At 39.8% G+C, this 24,521-nt stretch overlaps 1 protein-coding gene across 5 annotated transcripts in view; it reads left to right on the top strand.

The window, feature by feature from the left end:
• Nucleotides 1-5,447: 5,447 nt before the first annotated feature.
• LOC121909712 (peripheral-type benzodiazepine receptor-associated protein 1) overlaps nt 5,448-24,521 on the top strand; it is a 62,161-nt gene continuing 43,087 nt past the window's right edge. For 2 of the 5 annotated variants that reach the window (XM_042430329.1, XM_042430327.1), the window contains exons 1-2: nt 5,448-5,833; nt 6,811-7,824. In XM_042430329.1, coding sequence (XP_042286263.1) covers nt 6,919-7,824 — 906 coding nt within the window. In that variant the 5' untranslated portion in view covers nt 5,448-5,833; nt 6,811-6,918. The remainder of the gene's footprint in view (nt 5,834-6,810; nt 7,825-24,521) is intronic. The other 3 variants (XM_042430325.1, XM_042430324.1, XM_042430326.1) reach the window with 2 other exon arrangements.

Genomic DNA, 24,521 nt, shown 5'->3' with positions numbered 1-24,521 from the left:
GTCCGTGGCCATTGTCAGGGTTTTCAAGGACCAATTCAGGGCTCCTTCCTGTGGTGTCACCCGAATCAGTGGTGGAGCCAAAATACGGGGATTGAGTTACACTAAGCTTCTGAAACCCCCAGGATCGGATTGAGAAAACAAACACCAGACAGCCAGAGTTACAGATCTATTTCTTTTTGTGTTTCTGAACTTTTTCCTTACCAAAGAACTAGTGAAGCTGTTAACTTGCCACCTTAAAACAAGTTTAGCTTTAAGGTGGGAAGCTTGCAGATATGACACACGTGTATGCGTGATTTTGAGTCAGCAAACTTGGAAACAGTTGAATGGTATGAGGACTGAGGACAATGACTAGTATCTGAGCCTAAATAGTATTAGTTGTAGTTCCTGTAAATATACTAGCCATTATTGAGTAATTAACATTACTTAAGTAATTAGCATTAGCCAATTACTTGCTTGAAGTGCTTTAAGTTTGAAATATTTAAACCTGCATTAATTGATTATTTGACCACTTGGAGGCGCCAGAAACAAGCTGTAAACACAACACTGACATATGATTACCTTAAGTTGCTATATCGAACTCATTAGCTAACATTACTTACACAACAGATATGGTACAATGTTAGCATTCATTTTGAGTCATTTCTCTGCCACCTGATGGATATTAGAACAATATTCATTTTAAGCCAGAAGAGAGAATGTTTTTGTTTCTGCCAACTCATGAGGGAAATATCTGGCTCTTTAGTCGCAAAATGCTCCAAATGCAGTTTGTTCACTAGCTAGTCGCTAAATTTGTCTGCTGTTTGGTGATGGGCAGACAGCATACAGTCGGTTTGTTAGAGCTGTTTCACATAAAATTGCTGCCTTCTGCTACTGCTGGAAACTATGCAGATGAGAGCTGTGAGAGTGAATCTAAACAGCAAAGGTGAATGCTGTAAAACCAAAACAATGAGCTGAAAGATGCTAAAATGCTCCACAGAACTGAGGGGAACTGCTGAGTCAGGTGATAATTCTCTGGGGGTTTGTAATTACGAGCAGCTCCTTTCACATACAAGTCATCCGATCCATTGTTAATATAAAAATATCCATCACAGCTGCTTTAAAATTATATAAAATTATATAAAATTATATAAAAAGTAAAAATTGGGCTACAGGCACAAATTGATTCCAGTAATTTACAGAGAATCATTTTTAAAGTTGTGTAATTTAAACATATTAAATGTAATTCTACAGTAACAGTAGTAAAAGTAATAAATAAAGCTTATAGACTTACTGTACCACACTCATTACCAGCCACTTGATCCTTATTAAACGATACTGGGGAAAGTACAAAATGTGAAGCAAAAATATTCAGCACATTACAATATGCCCACAAGATACTAAGAAATGTATGGCCCCAGAGAGTGTTTCTTTTTTTTTTCCTCTACAGCAACATGGAAACATTGTCAGTGTACTAAACCCACAGTGACCATGGTAATGATGTTTAATGTTTCAGAACTGTTCTTTAATGTTAAAGTGTCTCTTCTTTGCTGAGGTCTCCTCATATATAAAAGCCACATATGCAGGAGTCCTAGTTGATGTGTAATCTACAGGCGACATCCCTCTTCCAGTCTGGGCCAACAGGTGTTGGAAGGTTCATGTGTCACGGACTGGATGTTGTCGAACACATATTACAAGGATTCCCAGTTGTGGTAAGACATACAATGACAGAGAGATGGTCAGTAGTGATTAGCTGCAGTATAACCTGACCTGGCTGATCTATGGCTGTGACTGTGAGTGAAAGCCCTCCTGTGCTTTGAAAAGGAAGCTCTTTGTTAGATTGATGACTATATTATTTCGTCACTTGGTTCTCACACTGGTGTTTCTTCTTTATATTGTTAATGTTTGAGTCTGATTTTTTTTGTAGAATCAGCTTACGTAAATGTCATGAACACACATTGACAGTTAAAATTTAAAAAAAAAAATCAAGACTCCATTGCACTCAAGGGCATATTAACTAGCTTTCCCTGTGACTCAGTAACCTATTTAAACTTGATATATTTACTGCAAAGAAATACAATGATCTCAGATGTTTGCGCTGGTCTATGCTGGAGTTAATAGGGCTAAGATGGAAAAAAGGAAACAAAGCTATTCCATACAAAAGGCCTGAAGGAAGAAAAGGTTCAAGGAAGACCAGTATTATCATCTCCCAGTTGAGTTTCCAGGCAGAGATACACCGTGTGAGTAAATGGGTTATTCTCAGGGGGGATTTAAGAAGTTTCTGGAAGAGTCTTGTCAGTGTGTTGATGATTTGGTGAGGTCAGCTATTGTGCATGTTCTCGGAGTCCACAGTGTTTTACATAACTCAGAGATACGTAAGGGGCAAGAGGTGCATAGATCACAGATTAGGGTTATCTGTCATGGTTTCCGTTTCTCTCAAAGATATGGGTTATCTTAACGCTTTTGTTCCCAAGTTATGAGGGTCTTGGATTTGAAATGACACAAATAGTGCAGCATCACATCCTGACACCTTTGTCTTTGGACAGTTATATAAAGTGGGTCATGAAGACAAGCGGTATTCTGTATCACAGGTGATGAAAACTGTGACACACTTCACCATATCATGCACACGTCAAGACTTGGAATTAATTCCTGTATTGCCTGTAATTCCTACATTCCTTAAATAGAAATGAATGAAAGCAGTAAACTTTATGAATGAAATATGTGTTCAATAATAAACTTGATCTAACTTGTATTGAAGATTTCAGTAACACAATGTTGCCGGTATTTTACATAACCTCGAGGATATTATGCTTATTAAAACCAGTAAGGAAATACCAAGAAGTCCTGTGTGCCACACAAATAATGCAGCATAGTGCCAATGCATAACAGGATGCACACTGAGTCACGATGAAAAAAGGAGACTTGAATGTCTTGGAAACAGAGGAGTGTAAGACAGCACTACACCTGCCTCTGGTTATTTGGCTTGTTTGAATGAAAACAGTTTAGAGGTTTTATTTGACATGTAATCCCACTACAAATTGCAGACAGTAATACACCGTGTAGATCTAAAGCTAATCTCGATAAAGATACATGGCCACAAAAGATATTCTTTTTCTGTTCTTGCAGAAGATCAGATTAGACCAGATGAGTTTGGGGATGATTGGTCACACATCACAGCAGCGGAGAATTAGATAAGAAGAAGACAGTATTAAAAATAATGCATTTCAAACAGGTTATTATATTGTAGATTGGGTAGATATATATTATCCAATATATTATAAATTAACAGAAATATGAGCAAAAGTGAGTCAGTTCATGCAAATTGGGGTTCTTAGTACTCACAGATCATCATACTGATAGACATCCAAAAATACCACAGCCATATGTGCCATAACATACTGTGTATGAACATATAGGTGCACATGTACAGTACCAGTCAAAAGTTTGGACACACTTTCTCATTTAAGTGAATGGGAAGGTGCTAAATGATGAGGAGATTGAGATTTTTGCAGCACATTTCGGTCTCCCTCTCGGTGTTTCTGGCTCTTGTCCGTCTGCCACTCGTGAGCAGACAGAGATGGGAATGAGAGAGGGAGCGGCCCAAGGACACCCTGATAACAGAGAGTGGTATGTTGAATCTCTCTTTCTGTTTGTCTCTGTCTGTTTCACCCTCACAGGGAACAAAACCCCTAGAAATGCTACCAACTATACTGCACTTCATGCATTACTGATGTAACAGACATAATACAAAAATACAGAGGGTTATACAAATGCCAGCGATCAGACATGGTATGCTTTGCTGCTTTGATGGATTTCGGCAACATGATAGTGAAAAGGTATGTAGCATACCTCTGAGGATTTATACATTTCAATATCATTGCCTTTGCCAAATAATGGAATCACAGGAAGCTTTTTATCAAGGTCTCCGGTATCATATTAAACAGTACATTCCTGTTGATTATATCCTCACGTGCAGACAAAAAGTGAGATATAACACTGGGATGATAGTAATAGTAGCAATTATACATTAGATGAAATTCAGCACATGACTGTAAACATATTATTGTGACCAGAGTGTACAGTAACCATAAAAGGGTAAAGACAAGATAAGATGGTACATATTTCTCAGCCATTACATGATAAAGTGATATGGCCTATTATTACAAAACCAACAAGGTGTCGTGGTGATAACTGCACAGTCTCCCTTTACCCCCACCTACAGACTTTCTCCCCTTCCCCAGTGTCTGCTTGTATTTGAACTTTCCGGACCACGCTGCTATCCCCTACCTGTCCACTAGTCGCCCCTGTTGAGTGATCTTTCCTGGTCTCATGATAAACCATTTTCCCTGCACACCTGTTCCTCATTTCCTAATTAACTTCCTTGGTGTATTTATAGACCCTGGGCCTGTTTCCTCCATTTAGTTGAAGACATAACTTTACTGTCATAGTTTTAATCCATTTTGTAGTCCTTTTACTTGTCTTTCAACTAAAGCTTTTTTTACATCTTGTTTGCCTGCTAGTTGTCTTTGTGGGCTTGACTTCTAACTTTGATTTATTAAACTTATATTTAGCCCAGCCAGCTGTATCCTGTGTCTGCTTTTTCCTCTTTCCTGTTTTCTAATTGTCCAAAACGGTGAAACAACACACAACACGCACACCACAAGTATTTCTCTTTCATAAACACTTTGCAGACATCTGACATTGCACTGAGAATATACAATAAAAGTGTAGATAAGATATGATGTGTGAAAACAATGGCAGACGGAAAGTTCAGTGTTAATATTGCAAATTACCAGAAGATTAGATTCCACAGAATGTTTTCACAGCAGACATTTTGACTTGTCATAGGAGAAGCACAGATGTTAGGCTACTAATAACATTAATGATGGCTCTGTTCAATTCAAGTGTCCTAGTATGCCATGGCAGTGAGCCCAATATGTACATCATAGAACTGAGGCAGCTAATTGGAATTCACTCATCATTGATTTTATCATTGAAACCTATGTTTTTCCTGCTGTAACATGTCAAAATGTTGCAGATACTTGATGTACAATTTGTGATGTACAATTAGATATTTATTCTTAAGGGTAGATATTTCATGGCAGGGGTTACTTTTTCAAGAGAACTATAATTATACTGGATTCATAAGATTGCATTATTCTCGTCTATTTATTCTAAAGACACATGCATATATTTATAAAGAAAGAATCATTAAAATAATGACACCTTTGTATGATAAATGAAAGAATGATCCAATGCAATTGTCGTGAGATCAGAGTACCAACATGTATTCATTCAAGTCTGTACAGGCTGTAGCTGGTAAATGTATAAACCTTAACAAGTCAGCACTAGCAGCCTGTAGCCACTAGTGGTCATCCATCTCACACAAGTTACATGGTTGTTGCCTTCACAGACTGTCGGTAATAACAATACACTGCTGAAAACTTTAATTACATAGCCATTTCTCTCTACTCGTTCTGTTATTGCAGCACATTGCAAATCTATCAAATTTGACTTTCAAAACTCACATGAACAATTCTCTTAGTACTCCTAGTGATAGTCATTGAAACAGGCGACAAGCCACACAGCATTACAGCAGGGCGAAGTGCACTTGAAGGCAGCACCTAGCTCCTGGACAGTCCAGCAGGCACAGTGACGGTGTTTGCGTGTGTGACACTGTGCCTGACAGATAAACAAACCCCTTCTTGCATGGCTTTATGGACCTTTTAACAATTAATGTTATCACTGTCAGTGTTGCTAAATAGCTCATTTTGATGTTGAGAAAACAACCTTGGTTAAAAGAAGACGACTTCATTGATGAAAAGTTAAATACATTGGTTGAGTCCGCTGAGAGGTGAGTTTTGATACAAGTTGTGGCTAGAAAACTTACCGTTAAGCTAACGTTTGCTAACAAGACGCAGTAGCTAGTAGCCAGGACTTATTCTAGCTCCAATACACCAAAGCGTTATTCATGTTATTAAATGGCGTTATCTATTTCAGCAACAGCTACTTGACCATTTGCTAGTAACAAGCAAGCTAGTTAATTAGCCGAAGTCCCCATCCTCTCTGTAATATGAACCGTGTCCCAACGCCCATATGGGCACCGCTATGTTGAGCTATTGATGGATAAAACTGGCTAACGTCACAGCTAACGGTGCAGTGCTGTTTGTGCTTTTCACTGGAAGTTCACCGGTTCACTTGTTGCATATTCAGCTGAGCGTTACGCTCCTTCTCCTAAACATAAGCTCCATTAATCGTATGTCATAATGAATAAACTGACTGCGTGTCTGTTTAAAGGCGGGACTATGTTGGAAATAAGTGTTTTTCACTTTAATGTCATTCCTTGGATTTTAGTTTTTTGTGTCTGATAATCCATTAATAAAATCAATCAAGTGAGTTCTGCCATATATGGACATATGTCCATTGAGCCACGTTTAGCTGGAGCGAATGAAAAACATACCAAGTGTAGACAGTCATAATTTCCTTGGTAAGGTATTTGTACTGAACCATTTTATTAAAGCTATTAAGATATGTATCTACTGCTTTGGCTACAGATTCCCTTCCTCCCCACTCCAGAGACAAATTCTTTTTCCAGTTATAACAAAAAAATCACAGGATTTCATTGGAGTATTCATTGTGGTTGCTTTCTTAAAGTTAGACAGAGTGCTGCCCTTTTTTTTCCTGAATTCTCCCACTAACAGAGAGTAGTCATCACAGCTTTCATCACACTAGACACATTGCATTTCTTGTTAATACATTCATCTGTAACACCTAAAAATACCTGACCACGTCTCCATTTCTCTCACATCCTCCACTGTCTCATCTCTCCAGTGATCTGGTGTGACAATTGCATGCTGCATGTCTGATAGCCCATCACCCACCTACACTCAGCTCTGGTGCATGGTCCTTTTTAGAAATGAATGAGTCGCCCATCCTTGCATGTTGTGCTGTGAATGTGGCATCATGAGGAAAGACAGGGATAACCCTCTGGCACTGTCCCCCAAGAAACCATGCCAGGGCCAGGCGGAGTATGGACGAGAGCTAGAGAGGCTGCGTGCTGATTTGGAAGCGGAGAAGAGCCGCACGCTGCGGGCGCGCCGACACCTCTGTGTGGAGATAAGGCACCTGCGGGAAGAAGCAGAGAGGAAGCAGCAGAGGGCTTTGAGGGAGCTGACGGCCAGGCGTGGCTGCCAAAAGGACTGGCACTCCAACAGATCCTGGCGTCTGCTGGCTAAGGAGGTGAACATTGAAGACATTGGACGATACAGTAACGTTGATTCCACAGGGAAAGAGGCTTTTTGTTTGATCAGCGGAGAAACGTGTACAAAGCTGGAGCAGTTGCTGCTGACACTGTATGAGAAGATAAATGGTGAGCAGGGAGTCTATAAATTGCATCACAGGCAGGAATTTGAGCTAGAAAAGGCCTTCTTCCTCTGCCACCTGCTAGAGGCCCATGAAAGACAGGGGAGGCAGAGTGCAGGACACCCCAGCTACATTTCTAAAAGCCTTTCAAGAAAACCAACGCAAGACAGAAGCAACTTCTGTCAGACAAGGCCTCGTCTGACCTATTCTAGGGCCTCGCTACAGAGATCCCAGAATACCTCCCTCTCACCGAAGAAGAAAACCAAACAAGATCCACAAAAGCTGCCTTTAGGCCGGGACTTGGTTGCAGCTGACCCCTGCACCACGGCTGCAGTAGTGGACACCTGTTGGAGCAGCTCTCTGAATATTTGTCACCCTCCAAACTCTCCCCATGCAGGCTGGGACGACCAGCTCCCCTACTGCGCTGAGTCCTCTGGGTCAGACGAGTCAACGCCCTCCAAATGCATGGACAGAAACATGGAGGTGAGCAGCTTCATATTTACAAATGAATCTTTGACTTTTTTTCACTAGTTGTTAATTCAGAAAGTACATAATTGTGCACTGAATATATACAGTATGTTGATGGCAATTACAGATGGAAGTGTAGTCTATTGCACTCTCTTTGGTGTTCTACTATGAAACCCTGAATGGTTTGTAGCAATACAATATTTTTGACTATGTTTTTATAAACTATACTGCACTTTTGTTTTGGAGGAAGTTGATTGTAGAAAAAAATCCAGATGACAAATGCAATCATAACTTTTACATTTTTTGTATGTGAGTTAACAGACAGTGGACACACATCTTTCAACTTTGCCCTGTGATTTAAAGGAAAATGTTACTTCCAAGTGTCTTATATTTACTTAACACAAGAAAATGCAATTTGTATTGGAGTAGTTAATAATAGTAATAATAATGATCATCTTGATCAATATAGATATTAACTTCAAGTTTTCCTCATTATTATACATAAATGCATAGAATAGATGTAAACCAAGGCTTAATAGTTCACCACCACAGTAATAATACAGGAAGTTACATCACAGAAACAGACCTGCTGACTAGCACCATGATCATCAAGGCAGCAGCACAGGACAAAGCATGTGTATCTAAATATTTTGATATCAATTACCATTTTTTATCAATAGATCTTTATACCAGTGGGGTCAAAACTTCTACCAGGAGGGTTAGGGTCAAACAGTCCACATTATATACAAAATAACTGACGCATGAACCATTTAGGCTATCATTACCAACTTTCTGTCTTCTTATTAGTAGTTTTTGCACGTCAAATTTCGCTCAATCAAGTGCAGAAAGTGTGTAACTACAAATGATTCCCCCTTATTTAAGCTAAGCTTAGCGTGGGATAGACAATCAGAGATCTTTGCCTACCGAAGTCTTGGGATTTCTAAATGCACAGTAGCTGCTTGAACAGCAGCGAGAATGGCCGCTAACAAACCTACGGGATTGGGATTGGTTCTGTCTTTATGAGTGAAGCATTCAGAGACCTGGTAGTTTAAGCATAGGACACTATTCTCAGACAAGACAGCTTTGTAAAAAGGCAGCAGTGGTTGTGGTGTGTTTCCAGTAATTAGACACTACTAAAACTCTACTACGACAAAAAGGAGAATCAAACACTAGCTAATGTCACAGCCTTATGTTGCCATTTTGATGCAGGATATTTGAAAAGCATTTAGTATGACTGGTGCAGTATGGTGTAAAACATACATTTGTAAATATCAGTTGCTGTCAGTGATATGTTATCAGGGAAGGTAAATTCTGCACGATGAGAAGAGAGAGTAAGGGTTAGCATGTGCGCGTGGATCTGTTTATGTCTCTTGTATGAGTGGCAGAAGTGGGTCAGTGTGCTTCTGTCTCTTAAATTTTGGATCAAGTTTTCATATGAAATTTAATAATTAATTAAAGCTTGAACTGTGTCCAAACAGCAATACCCATTTACCCAGCCACATGGTTACTTCATGTTTCTTGCACAGCACTTCGGAGGCATCACCCTTGGTCCCATAGCAACTCTGTTATCAGGGTGAAGTCAATTTTTTAAGTGTATTCAAATGTGAATCCCTTTCAAAACAAGAATGGACTGGCTTATGCCTGTTTCTTTTAATCATGCATTGTCTTTTGAACGTGTCTACTGTAATTCATGTTGTGTGTTCATGCTCCTTTTTATATTTCTGAATAACTAAGTAATGAACAATAAATGTTTGATTTTCCAAGTTAAATACATACACATACATACTGTACCTGGAAAAACATATTTATTATAAACCCAATAAAATCTCAACTTATTAGATTTTCACAAAATTAAGACTTCACAGTGATAGAAGACTAGTTAACAGTGAGGACAGAGTCCTTCATTTGTATTTTGGCCATACTGACTTCTTAGTGTGTTTGATTTATAAATGGTGAATAGGCTTTTGTGATTATCTTAATTGCCATACAATAAAATGCATATTTACTTAAATCAGAAATAATAATAATACAATCAGTTTATAAATCTGCTATTGTAGCTGAAAGATGTGGTAATACTAAAACAATAGTCTGCTGACAACCACTGGTTTGCTGTTTGGCTTTTTGCAAAATCGCAAATGATTTTTCAGAGGTGCTCCTCCCTGTCCTAATTTAATGAAGTACATTTCATGTCAGATGTATTTTACCAGCAGCCTGCTTTTCAGTCAGGCTGCAGACAGGGAGACTCTGTCAAAATATGTCAGTGTGACAGGATGTCAATACCACTGAGCCATGATGGACCAGACTAAAGCTCATTTCTGTGCACAGCATACGCTGTTTGACATGCATTCAGTTATGCTGACTGGATGCTTTTCATTCTTTTATGCTCAGTGACGTTCTTTTGTATTTAGTCTAAGTGTGCTGTGAACAGCGTGATATGTGCGCTCACTGATGGCAGTGGTTATGTCTGTGGCAGTTGTCTCACCTATTCTCTACTTGGGTGTTTGTTTTGCAGTCAGCACCTCTTTTTCCAATCAGGGTGCAAATTTAAACAGTGAGAGGAGCTGAAGCAGAATAGAAACAGTGTTCAGCAGAGTTCATGTCAGAGTTGCTTTCAGTCTTAAGGCTATTAAATTCATGGTCTTGTGAACACACTGTAATTAATAAAGGAACAGACTGAAACTATTCAATGCAGTAAAGAAAATGTTTTTCAGGAACTCATGGGCAGAACAAGGAGAAGTTATATTAAAAGCATTTATTTATTCAGACATATTTGTTAAAACCATAGACTGTAAAAAAAATTATGGATGTAGCCACCGCGACCTCACCCATTGGTTTGTGGACTCGGGTTTTGAAGCCTTGAGTTTGCATTTTGAATGTCGCCATCTTGGATTTTTGGAGCCAGAAGTGACCATATTTGGACGAGAGGGTGGAGCTGACCCTAGCGCTAGCTGCTAGCTTGGTTAGCCAAGTGCATTTACAGTCTATGGTTAACTGTGATAATGCTAATGCTCATTTTCGCTAGCAAAAATCAGGCTACAAACCATTAAAACAAAATATACTTACTGGGAAAAACTGGACATGCAACTCCTCTTTTAGTACAACCAAACGCTGAGCAAGACTTTTTTTAGCTGACCAAAATGTTACAATTAACTTTCATGAACTGAAAACTGAAATAGCAGCGGCTACGCCTATGCTCTGTGAATATGAGGTTACACTATGGTTACCTTACCTAACTAACGTTGTCACTGTGGTAGCAACTTGCCTTTGACGGCACCCACCTGTCACTCAAAGCAGCCACACCCTTAATTATGCATAACTTTAAGCCTTAATAATGTTTAAACGGGTGAGTTATATAAAAATTCATCCCCTGCACAGTTGTCTTGAAAGGGGAAATTAGCTGTAGAGACCAAAACTGTTTTTTGTACCAGGCTGTAAACATGTTTATTTCTGCTTTAAAGTTGGGCATTTTAACATGGGAGTCTATGGGAATTGACTCGCTTTTGGAGCCAGCCTCAAGTGGCCATTCGAGGTACTACAGTTTTTAGCACTTTGTGTTGGCCTCATTTTACAGTCCTGGAAGTTACTTCTTGGTTATAATGCAGATTTTGACCTCACAGGATCTTCATCAGGGCACAAATAGTGAAAAAAGGGCAAAATAAGAAGTGCATTTCTATGAGAGACCAGGAATATGCATCAGCTTGATTTGTCTGGTTGAGGCTTCTCAGATATTTACTTTTTACTTTTTTGGCCCGTCTTTTCAAAATCAGTCCCTTTCTCCAGTGTTACTGATTGCACAAAATGGGGATGATGGACAGTTAAGGGAATTTAAATGTAACAATTTTAATACTGGCTGCACTGGCAGTGCACCAGAATGCCAAGAAACCAGGGCAAAATGTCTGTTTTTGACTTTGCAGCACCCAGCCATGGATTTTCAGTGACCTTTAAAAGAACAGAAGGCAGACTGTTGCACAACATCAAAGCAACCACACTCTAAAGCTTCAGCAAGCTGTGTGACTGCAACAGAGTAGTCAGAAAGTATTAAAATATGTTTTGACCTTCTGTAGATGAGGTGATAATAGGCTGGATGAGAGGTGTCAGGAGTGAAACATGAGATAAATCTGTACCTACATTTTACTTACTGTGACATATGACAATGTATGTCAGTGGCAGGTGATATGAACCCACCTCCTAGACTGTATTCAGGCTGCTACTTTTAAGCTTGTCATTTGATAGATATTTAGCTGGAGTTGTGATCCAGATTTTGTTCATATAGTAATCTTTTGCACCATTACCTATTGCTTTAAAGTAATTTTAAAAAAGTTAACATTTAAGATTCAACTGAAGGATTAATGCCCAGTACACAAAAACAAGAAGCTGCCATGGCAGGTTAAACTACTACATCATCAGTAACACTCATTATCTTGTCAGACGTCTAATTTGTTTCTCTGGTGTACAACTGCAGTAAAACATTAGAATTAGTCTGGACTGGACACACTTGTTCCTCTGCCTGCCTCCTGCAGCCTCCGTGTGTTGCAGTGTGTACTGCCTCTTGAACAATCAATAGGGAGCCAACATCATTCCAGCGTCATCTCCATGGAAACGAGCTCTAGTCGCTGTAATGATTGGGCCCCGACTCAAAGCCTGCCTTTTTGTGATAGGACGATGGAAGCAGTGCTCCCTACCCCCTCCTCTCAGCGACACTCACCGTCTTACACACACACACATTTTTCCCTTTCGTCCTCTTTCTTCACCTTTATGGCGCTGTAACCAAGATGGGATTAAGCAGCCTGTCGTGTCTTATTGCATCTGGATGAATGCAATAAGACACAGCAGCATCAATGAAGACGGACTCAAGAGCTCAAGAGTCAAAATGCAACATACATCTCAGCCCTACTGAGAGAACGGGGACTGGAGTGGAGACCTGTTAGTTAGATCGCTCTCTCGTTTTTTTTTTTTTTCTCCGTTGCACGTCTTCTTGTTTGCTATTTCATTGTGGGCCTACATGCAGTGTTTCAGCGTTACGTAGGATAAAAGGTGGACTGGTCTATCTTTTCTCTTTTCTGGACAAGTACCCGTGACAAACCCCCCTCAGACGACAGAGCGGTAAGGCATGAAGAAACAGCCTATATCAGTATAGTGAGCAGGACTCTCTAAATACTAATCACAGTCTGCTCCAGAATGCTAACAGAACGATGACATTCATTAAATCGCCGTCAGAAGCCAAGGCCGAAAATATGTAATATCCCTTTGGAGCTGATTGTCCTCATTTTGGGAAACGTCACGGCGCCGAGAGAGAGAAGGCACTTTACAACTGGTTTATCTGTAACTGGTTTTGTCTCAGAACAGCTGTAACAGATTTTATGCAAGGAACGAAGCCTCCAATAGTGCTGTTTTTGTCAGCTTAAGCTTTACCAGGACTTATAAATTTATGAGGCTTGTTATTGGGTCACTAACAACCATGGCGGTTACAGCCCTTTGCTTGATTGACACTTCAACTTACCCATGAAAAACACTCCTGCTTATGAACTGTTGACAAGGGGACTACAGTGACATCTTTATCATTCTGAAGTCAACCTGCCGCAGCTGATCTGATCTGTTTAATTCTCCTCCGACAAATAAAAAGCCTGTGATGGCATGGTCTTCGCTGGGCACCTCATTTGGTCATATTGATCCCGTCTGCACTGTTTGACTTTGACAGAGAGTGATGTATGACCTGTGCACTCGGCCTGAGCAGCCGGAGTCTGCATCAGCACACACAGAGATGGAGAGCCGTGAGGAGGCTGAAGCTCCAGGACAAACACAGCTAGAGTTGAAGAGGTCGGAAGAGCAGGGAGATAAGCAACATGGGCTCTTGGACAAGGCAGGCCTAACCACGGCTAATATCACTTCAACATCATTGTTAGGAAAGCGGCACCACTCACTGTATGCAAACCTCAATGGTTTTGAAGCGGAAGGCATATGTAAGGTAAGTGGGGAACATTTTTTGTGTCTTCCTGTGCCATTCTCGATGGTTAAAAAGGCATGGAGAAGTTTGGGGCATTGAGACATGCTACAGACATCTTGTACTCATGTATACAGTATATATTGTCTGGTTCTTAATAATCTATGGATCATAAAGAGCAGAAGAATCTAAAAATACCTGAAAGTGACAGGACTATCCAGAGTTAGTTAGACACTGTTACAGTTTTAAGCAGATAGATGGATAATCATCTGCACTGGGTTACAGTGATTGTACTTTACCAAGGCTGAACTTGTGATTGCAGCACATTTTCTTGACACTTTATCTGGGACAGTGCTGTAGTAGAAGCAGTTGGTTGGAATTATGCTGACCTATAGTAACCTTGTCCTTAATTTCACACCTCTGCGTATCCTGTTAGGAAACAGAGGATCCAATTAATGGTAGCCAACAGAAAATCAATAGGGAACCCATGAGATTTTCATGTGACTGATGGATGCTTGTACAACAATGACATCATTGTCATCATTGTAAGGAACAGTCAGAATAACTTGCTTAAATTACTCCACTCAGCTAACAAAAGACATCTTCTAAATGTTATAATATAACCTTATAACAAAAATAATCGAAAACATCTGGAATAATTGATCATGAGTGGTTTAACTGGTCTAAACACAGATAATAGATACTGTATAAAGGATGCTGTGCAAAAGGCGTAAGGAACATGAAGACGTCTGGACAGTGAGGTTTAACCCGTTGCTAGGCAACGCCCTTTTGCAGATGGCTCATGCTAGGTTGTAGAGAACAGCGGACAGCCTAATATAAAGTTAGACGGTTAAACGATTTCTAACACATGAAGTTTCAGTTGATTTCCTCAGTTCTTGTGCGTCCATGACCACAAGTGAGTACTAAATTTGTGTATTGTGAAGATGTTTAGTTACTGTTGGTGATTAATGCTGTAATGTCGTAAGTTTACCAGCTGTTTATATAGCAATTTATCAGTGAGTTTATATCGAGTGATAATTTATCCGTCTCGTATATGTAGCTTATCAAGCAGCATTCCTGTTGTATATTATAGCATTTAGTAACCATTTTGCAGGGTTTATTTCCTGTAATTCTAGAAAGTTAGTCCCACTTGTGAGGTTTATCTTAAATGTAGAGATAGTATAGCCTAAGTAGCGTAACATTGATGTCTTTGTTTCCCTCTCATTTAGAACCACACTCCCAAGGAATAGTAACAGTGCCTATCCATCTGTGTATCTGCATTTAGTTCACAATAAAACTTTCAAAGGATGTTCCTGCCTCACATGTCCTGACTAGACACCCCATATCACTGACTGTGTTTCCTAACCACTAAGCTTCAATACAGATGCAGATAGTGACTCGGTCCATCGTAGACCATCAAAAGGAACACATGAAGGCAGCTGAATCAACCTGAGCCATGTTGAGCTGAACTTTTTGAGTAAAAAACATTCAGTTTTTCTACCACGTCTTTCCATGTTGTTTTTATAGTTGATTGTTAAATTTGGAGTCGGCATCACTTGAAGCTAATTTGAATCATACAGTAGATTGCTTGAAATGCCAGGGGCCAATTGTTGTCTGTTTTTTTTTTGACCATATTTTTGTTTGTCCTATAACATATAATAATACAGCATGTATTTATCACAAACTCTTCCATAATACAATAGTATGTATCAGTATGACAGCATTTTGTCATTTTGTCATTTAAGCATGGTGGTGATCTTTATTGCAACACTGCCTGCTGGCTTCCCCACCCCCGCCACTTCATTACCCAGTCACCACAATCACAGTTAAGTAAAATCCCTAATGAACTGTCAAAACACAACCTAGGAGAAGCTCTGTGGCCACAGACGCTGAGAGGCAGCATTATTAAATGAGGCATTAGAAATAATTATTTGGCCATTTCAGACCAGTGGGGGTCAGCAGTTGTGTTTTTCAGCAGGGGGCTGTCAGTCTTAGATTATTGTTTATAATTACGCCATTATTTGCAGTGAGGGTACTATGATCGTTCTTTTGTTTCCTTATCACCAGTTCCACCCATAATTGATGACTCTGTGTGTGTGTGTGTGTGTGTGGCAGGATGATTTTTTATAGGAACATAATGATTATCTATAATCCTCTAGAGCAAGAGTAAAACACTCATGCAAGAAGGTGAGCAGGTATTGTACAGCAGAAGGAAAGAGGCTGAGAATATAGCTGGAAAACTATATCATGTTCAGCAAACCCTCACATGACTTGACTGGGTTATAAGTATATATATAGAATAGTATATAGAAAGACGGCTGGTTTTATAGTGTAGGAGATGCTAATCATCTTCTAGATCACCATGATTCAGTGTGGCTCGGCCCAAAGAGCAGAAAGGTTTTCACTTTTTTGTGCCTTCATTGTATTCCACATAAAGCTGTCAGAGGGGTATTTTAGTTCTGTTGACTGACTAAAAGCTTTTGTTAAAATATGTAATATACATCAATTATTCATTTAAAGCACTGCGGGGATATTTAGACACAAGTTAGGATGAGATAGGACTGAAGAGCTTGAGGACGCCAAGCATGCTCCTTCATAAAAATGTGTGTAATGTAAGATCTTAAATATGAAATCAGTTAAGGATTTGAATGGAGTTTCTTTTCATCCTGAAATTTTTAAATACCATCTGAAAGTTCCACACACAAGTTGAAAAAAGTAATGATTAGTCTTCATTCAGTATACTTTATTCTGCTGTGGCTGAAAGGATAGGTTGAACTCTGTCATAGGACAAAATCTTCCAAGCGAGCCAGGATGAAAATAATGTTTGTGTACATATTTCTCATAGCTGCCTGGTATCAGTGTTACACTGTTATTTAGAACCATTACGGAAAACCTATATCAGTCTGTAGGTACAAATTACAAAAAGCAGTTGTCATTGTCAGTCTTTCTACTTCAAGAAACATGATTGCTCTGAAGGCTAATGAGCTTGTTGACTGTGTGGTCCTCTGTGATCCACACTCTTCAACACCTGTCTGGATACCATATGGCTGCCTCTCTAATGATTGTTGGGTTTACACACCATGAGTTCCAAATGGAGCTACAAAGTAATAGTATACTAAACCCTGCTTCTCCTAAATCACTCCACTGAAGACAGTAATTTTTTTTTGATTCACCCTGTATTTAGCTGTGATCGCTCCCTGTGGTTATGAAGCTATGGCCAGGCTACCACAGCCAGAGATTCTTTGAAAGTTTTCTTTTGTTCAGTGTTGTACAGTATAAAGACCTTTGCTCCATGTTTAGACAAAGGTATAGTCTTAATTTACAACACAACAGCGGTACTGTAATGGTCCCACATATTTATTTACTTTATCCGCAGGGGCTTGGAATCTTGGTACCTTAACCTCACACAGTTTTATTCCGGTGGCTGCCAAATCTGTCAATGAAAACAGTTATTTTGGAGTCATCAGCAAAGTCTGGTTAAGCGGTTTGACTTTGGAGAATGTGCAAGGATGTGCAAGCATGTTTTAGCCTTGACATCATGCTGAAGTTACTCATTTATTATATAAGAAGTGCTGATGTTCACACAAGGAATACCTTTACCTCCAGTAATCCAGTTAGCAGGGGCATTTCCAAACGTAAGAGTACTTGTCACTCTTCCTGTCAGCAGTGGTTCTGTAGTCTGTAAATAAAAGCTTTGCTACCTTGTTAATATATCACTTCCCCTGCTTTGGTGGAATTACTGATGCTCAGCAAAAATTCCAGAGAGCTATTTTATACTACTCAAAGCAGCTACATAACAAGTACAGTGGGTGGGTTTCCTCACGCAAACCAAATATGTTGAGGTCAAGTGAACTGAAGACCAGGTGTGAATGTGTTAAACTGTCTATTAGCTCCTCATTAGAGAGTTGACATTATGTGTGACGCACTGATGCCAGCCTTGCAGGTCACCACTGACCCAGTTTGTACCTGTGGGAGAACAGAAAGTGGAGCACTATGTCTCTCTAGAAGACCTGATAGTCAGATTTTACCATCACTTTGCCCATAATATTCTGAAATTAATCACAAATCTCAAAGAGGGCGTATTCATGCCATTGCGGTAGAGTCTTTTAATTGTGAGTCATTATTGTTCTGCTCCTTGATGATGAGCATAGCATCTGCTGTGTTAGACATTTACAAGGGTGACTCTGGCTCTGTTCACTATTTCTTTTTCAGCATATTCTTTGAACATTTCATTTCACATTCCAGATAAAGATTTTTTGCAAGATGTTTTCCTGTTGCAGATTCTACATGGCTCCTTTTAGCCACAGTGTTCTGCCTTGTGTTATTGGCCGTCTATGTTATGACTTTGAATAATTGATAGAGGAGTGCGAGGGTAATCTCTGGAGTATTGGTCTCTCACCATATCCCAGCCCAAACATCACTGTCTGGCTACAAGGAGGTACAGACTCTCTCTATGGAACAGGGGTCAGACAGTGTGTGTCTGCTGTCACATTCACTTGCTGTCACTTCCACACCATATACTGTATTGTATGTGGGATGTATAGGATATACCCTGTAGATCTGATCTTTTGGCATTTATTCCACAGTGTAAAAGACTGAAATCTGACAAAGGCTTGGAAGGTCTTATAAAGCACTATTGAAAATGAAAATGTAACGCTATGATTTTTGCAGTATTAGAAATGTCACTCACATGGCAGAAGCAAGGAAATACATATATCATAGTCATTCTTATGAACAACTCAAATCCAGCCTCTGCAATTCCTCTCCAGTCTCTTCTCATCTTTACCCATCACATTTGCTCGTTAACCTTTAACCACCAAATGGGAAATGTGAAAGTGCCCATTGATTGTTTGCCATTTTCCTCTCATTGCCACACCTCCCTGCTAATACTCTCATAAAATTAAATTATGACAACTAATTTAGAGAAACAATTGTGCCATTGTGAGAACAATGGCATAGATTTTTGTGACCATTTCTAAATTTAACTTTCCCATCTTGTGTATATAACTGCATATAATCTCATCACAAATGCACGGTAGATGTTTCAACATCTAGCGTGTATAAAGAGCCGCAGGTCTGTGTGTCTGTTTGACCGAGGGCGGGGCTGAGCTACACATACGCAGAGCAGAGAGGCCACAGCAGACAGGATGAAGCTCTGCATTCATATAAAATCTGGCAATGTGACCATGTGTGGGCGTGTTTATTTGTGCTTTAGAACCCAATTGCCATGAAACAGTCCAAAAATAACGTTTTACTTATCTGATTCACAGCTTTGTTCACGCCAGCACCGCTCGCTCTCTTCATTCACTCTCTAGCTCTCTTGACTACCACTGCTCTCTCTCGCTCGCTCTCGCTCTTGCTCTCTCTCTCTCTCTTTCTCTCTCGCTCTGGTTGAGCCGGGGAGGAAGGGCCAACTTTGCATGCTGTGTGTTTACAAACACCAACCGACAAATCCTGCATAGTATACCTTGAACGCACCTGCAGGGTTTGCCTTCTTAGAGACTTATGCTCAGACTTTTGATCGTACAGAGGGTGTCTGGCTATTCCTCCTCACGTTCATATTCACTGGCCTGCATCCAGACTTCTATGTATTTGCTGTTCTCCAAGAGCTCTCTGTTGGTGACATTTGGCCGCTGGCAAGATTAAACCCATGATTACCTGTTTTCCCTCTCACAATGGGCAATACTTTTTGCCTGGAGGAGGAAAGGGAGACTCATTTCGTTGAACCACTGAATGTCAAGAAAGGTCACTTGGGCCTTTTATTACTGAAGTGCCTCTACCAGAGGTACATTTATTGAGAGTGACTAGTAAAGGTTTTTTTTTTGTGGAACGCTGTAATACTGCTTAGACATTTGAGTAGTGCTACAGTGTTGTCAGACTTATTGACTATCTTGACCCTCCGCTGTCCTTTCCTAGACTGTGTGTGTGTGTGTGTGTGTGTGTGTGTGTGTCTGTGTGTGTTTTGTTGATGGTTATGTCTGGAAACTAACCTCCAGGCTCGCTCCACCCCATGTTCTTCTGAATATGTTGAATAAATCTGCCTCATGGCGAAGCCTACTTCTAGATCATGATATCAACATGATCTGTACAGAGAAATTCATCTATTTACATTAGTATACCTCTTAAATAACAACAATTTAGCATATTGGCACAGGGCTGATAATACAAGGACGGGAATTCCCAATTTGTCTCCACACTGGAAACATCCGGGGGAAATTTTTCAGCTCTTTATCAGTGAGCTCTGGGTGATGAGATGTTGGCCGGGGAAAACCGCAGTGATGACAGTGACAGAGTAGGAGGAGTGATTTTTGGCAACATCGAGAGTGACGACAAGGTCCTTGTGGGCTGGTTGGACGTATTTCTTCAATTAATTTTAGGTGCTTTCATTTCTGGTTGAGTGCATTGGAGCTTTTGGAGGTCAGCCCAATCTGTAGAATGAAAATGGCCAAATGTCTTGCCCATATTTGTCATTTACTCACTTTGATTTCATCAAAGCTCCAGTCAACAAAGGCTGTCACATGTACCTTTTTAATCCACCACACAGATGCCACCAAAATATCTAAATGTTATGTGATTCCATTGTAGTTTTTCTTAAATATTGCCTATTTTCCCTATTATGATGACTGATGTGGTTTTAAATATTCAGTAAAGCCATTTGTAAGTGTGTCTATTGTGGTAGACCACATATTAAGTTGTTGCTGGTGTGATAGCGGGGGGTTGAGGGGCTTGTTTGCATATGCAATTTTCCATGACAGGATTAAGGGTTATATTCTTCTGAAGCTCTCAGGGTTCAGCCTGTGTAGAGTAGGGGGTGAAACAAATCATCTCCACCACATTCTGTCTCGCTTCTATCCATTTTCTGCTGACACTGCACTAAATGGTATAATTTGGCGACCCCTTCCCTCTGTCCGTCTTTTGACTTTTAAAAGGCCAGATGTTCTCTGCATGTCTAACACCTTATTAAGCCCTTCGAGGCTCGAGAGATCATGACATTTTTATTTTTTCTGTGGACTATGAGATGAGGCAGTCATGCTAGTGTGGATTTTACTAACTGTGTTGGTAGGTCAGCATGATAATGGCTATGTAAGAAAGAAGCTTGAGACAGCTTCAAGCTGTAATAGAGACCACCTCTGAAGGCTGATGGGGTATGCTGTCATAATTAATGTTAACTTGCATACAATTACCAATCATTACAGATGCTAAAACATAGCTGCCATATCTTCCATGCTGATTTCTTCACTTGTATCAAGTGTAAAATCACTACTGGCGTGACAGATGAATTAGCCCGTTGCTTCATGAGATACATAATGACATCTGATTGCATGACCTCAGAGTCTAATGGTTGGAAATTCCTGGATGTAAATTGGATCGTTCACACCACGTATGAGCTGAAACGTATGTACATCTTATATTCTTAACATATGGAAGGGAAAAGGCACTAACAAGCATTTCCAGACAGTGCATTTTATTTTTGCACAACCTCACCCAGAGGATGTTCATATGAGGCGTGGTAGAGGTAGATTGCTGGACGCCTGAGGGGAGTAAAGGGGTGTCTTGTGTTGGCTCTTTGTTCTCTAACGCCCTAATCTGTCACCGTCAGGTACCCCTGGGGAGATGAGTCGTGATAAATACAGGAGGGGATTTGAGAGGACACTTAAGAGGGCTTCTTCATGACTTATATATGAGTGTAGGGAGAAAGCTGCTGTTAATAAAATACCTCGGGCCACAAACTGCTTTTTCATGTGCTTTGCGGTTCTTTCCTTGTGTAGTTTTTAAGAGATATTTTTCTGCTATGTTTGAGATCATTGTAGATAGCTGCCTCCCTGTTTTTCAACCATAAGAAAGTTTTGCGATGACACAGATCTCAAATTTTCTTAAGCATTGCCATAGCCTACTTTTTGACCCATGAATTAGGTGGATATTGCTGCTTTGCCCATAGTAATTAGTACAAAACACAAGCTTGGAAAGGGTGTTTGCAAATATTATTGTAAAAATAATATGTAGTAGAGCACTGACAAGCACTGTTGTGTGTGTGTGTGTAGGTTGTAATAGAGTAGAGCCAACACAACTACAGGTGTAGGAGATCAAAAACATTAATTATTTTACTTTTTTCATGTCTTTTGAGGATGTTTGACGGCAGAGCAGTTCAAGAAACCTCATAAGAAAACCACTGATGATGTAGGAGACAGATAAAGAGAATCATTGACTTAGCTATAAATTGTAACACGTCACTGATATTGTGAAGTCCATTAGTCTCAACTTCAGTGGAAGAGTGGCTATTCCCAGTCTTTAAATAGTTTGTCTGTTTCTTACCTCTGCTGGTAATTAATACTTTCAATCTGCGGTCACAACATACCATCCATATGTCTTCCTGTAGGCGCCGATCTACTGTGCATGTGTGGAACGTGGACTCCAGAAAGTAGTATAAACAGAACTACTACACGTCCATGGTATCTGCAGTTGTCCATGTGTGCGTCCTCTTGGGAGTATATTCAGGCCTTAAATTTGCATTGAGTAGTCATTTCTCTGACCATGTGGTGTTGGAGGGATGTTTGTATGGAAGGAGACCTTTCCCCTTCCATTATTGCCAAGAGCAGACAAGGCCTGAATTAATTAATGCACATTTTCAGATTCAGCAGACTGCGTCCTTCATTCCAATCCTCCGAGCGACTCTGCTAAATGAAACTCAGCAGCAAGGTCTTACAGATTGTGCACCTTGCTTTTATAAAATTGTAGCTGTAGTTTTCTGAAAACCCAGAGTAAAAAAATATTGGGATGATCATGACCTGACTCCAGAAGCTCTCACATTAATTTTATTTGACAAACTTCACAACTCTTTTTAGAAATACAGTCTTATATCTCTGAAAGAGGCTGCCTCCAGTATTAGTAGCGCTGAGACACAGTTGCTACTGTGTATTATCCTTTTTTCCATCCAGACCTAGCCAACAATAAGCTTTATGCTATTTCTGTGGAAATGGTAGAAGAGCAGTGGCAACCAACTGAACCAGTGTAAATAAAGGTTTTCATATTTTTCAAGCCCCAATCCACAACTGGTATAATTACTGGTGAATTGACGAGTTGCTTTAGTAGCAGACCCTGTGATTGCAGTAATACAAACTGTGGACTTTGGCTGAAATGATACACCAATTGCAGATTCGAGCTTTAATAATGCTGCTTCAGTCGTCATGTCCAATAAAGAGTTAACAATGGCAAACGTGTGTTTGTGTGCATGTGTGCCGTGTGTGCATGTCTGTGTCTTTGTCTCGCAGTCTCCTTAGAGGCTTATAGTGGGGGATTTCTAGCTGTCAGCTAAAAATGCTGATGTTGGTGTTTCTGTGAAACCAGACTGTAGACATTTCCATACGCCGTACAAAAGCTAGCTGAGGATCCCAGACAAAAGGATAATCTGGTAGTGTGACCTTATGAATATTTAAGAATAAGCCCCAGTACAATTAATTATCTTTTCTAATCGTTGTTGATTTACTTTTATACTCAACATTTCCTGCATATGTATTTTTTCTGCTTTATCTCTGCCCAAAATATACTAATTAATACTGCAAACATATATGCCTAACATTGCTGTTTTTTGTTTGTTTTTTTTTCTTTTTTTACATTTTTGTCAACAGTGAGAAACCCCTCAAATGTTCTTCCAACATCTTTCCTACTGTGATACACGAAATAACGTAAAATGCAGTCGAGATAGCCAGCATAAGTCAGGAAAAAATATGGGAATGAAGGGAATCACTTAAATTACACAAAACACAGAGAAGTTTCCTTTACTCTTAGTGGTAGCACATTGAATCCATGAGAACAGATTTAGAAGATTTGGCGTAATGTATCAGCTTCTACGTGGGCTCTGTTCTGTGTGTTCTGGCTCTGTCATATTGTATGTTTTGACAGCATTAATGGAGTAATTTAAACACATTCTTTCTTGCAGTTAATGACTTGTTTATTTGATTCTGAACTTTCCTTTTAACCACACATACTGATATTACACATATGAGCAGCTGTCTAAGCTCCAAATAAGACTTATACAAAGAGTGTCAGTTTAATATGATGCTTTCAATAGACTGTGTTCTGCCTATTATTTTTCTTGTGTCTGTGTTGCTTCTCTACTTTAGAGCTTGCAATAAAACGCCCAAGAAAGGGATGAATTTCAGAAAGCCCCTAGCCTCTTTGATTTAGACCCTTAGAGGCATATAAAACAAGCAACTGACCCAGATAATCAAGAGTCAATATCGCCTGCCCTCTTTACGAAGCTCAGTCTTGTCAGTGTCAGCTTGTTATTAGCAATATAAGTAATAAGCATGTGGATAATTAGTAGCAAATCACTTGTGAGGTTTCCCTTTAAAGGTGCAGTGTGTAGAATTTAGTGGCATCTAGCAGAACGGACTTGGCACAAATATAATATTCATAAGTATGTTTTAATTAGTGTATAATCATCTAAACTAATAATCGTCAGGTCAGTAACATGTGATACTAGAGTTTGTCGTTCAGACAGTGTACTTAGAGTTTTAGCTAGACCCAGTTCACATCTGGCATTAACATGAGTCTCCATATGCGTCTCGAGTGACCCTTGTGATCGGATCTCACTTCTTCGCTCTATATGCAAATAAACACGTACATCATTTCCGTTTGCAAAGACCAAATGTGTTGTTGTTTTTAACCGGCAGGAGGCAGCAATGCACTTCCTGTGTCTGCCAGAAATTTAAAAATATTGCCGTAGAATCCATTTTGCCTGTTATTGTGGCCTCTTCTTGATGTTTCACAC

This window comes from Thunnus maccoyii, chromosome 13 (genome assembly GCF_910596095.1).
Source record: "Thunnus maccoyii chromosome 13, fThuMac1.1, whole genome shotgun sequence".
In the NCBI taxonomy this organism is placed as follows: domain Eukaryota; kingdom Metazoa; phylum Chordata; class Actinopteri; order Scombriformes; family Scombridae; genus Thunnus; species Thunnus maccoyii.
This window is presented reverse-complemented; position numbering and strand designations above follow the sequence as displayed.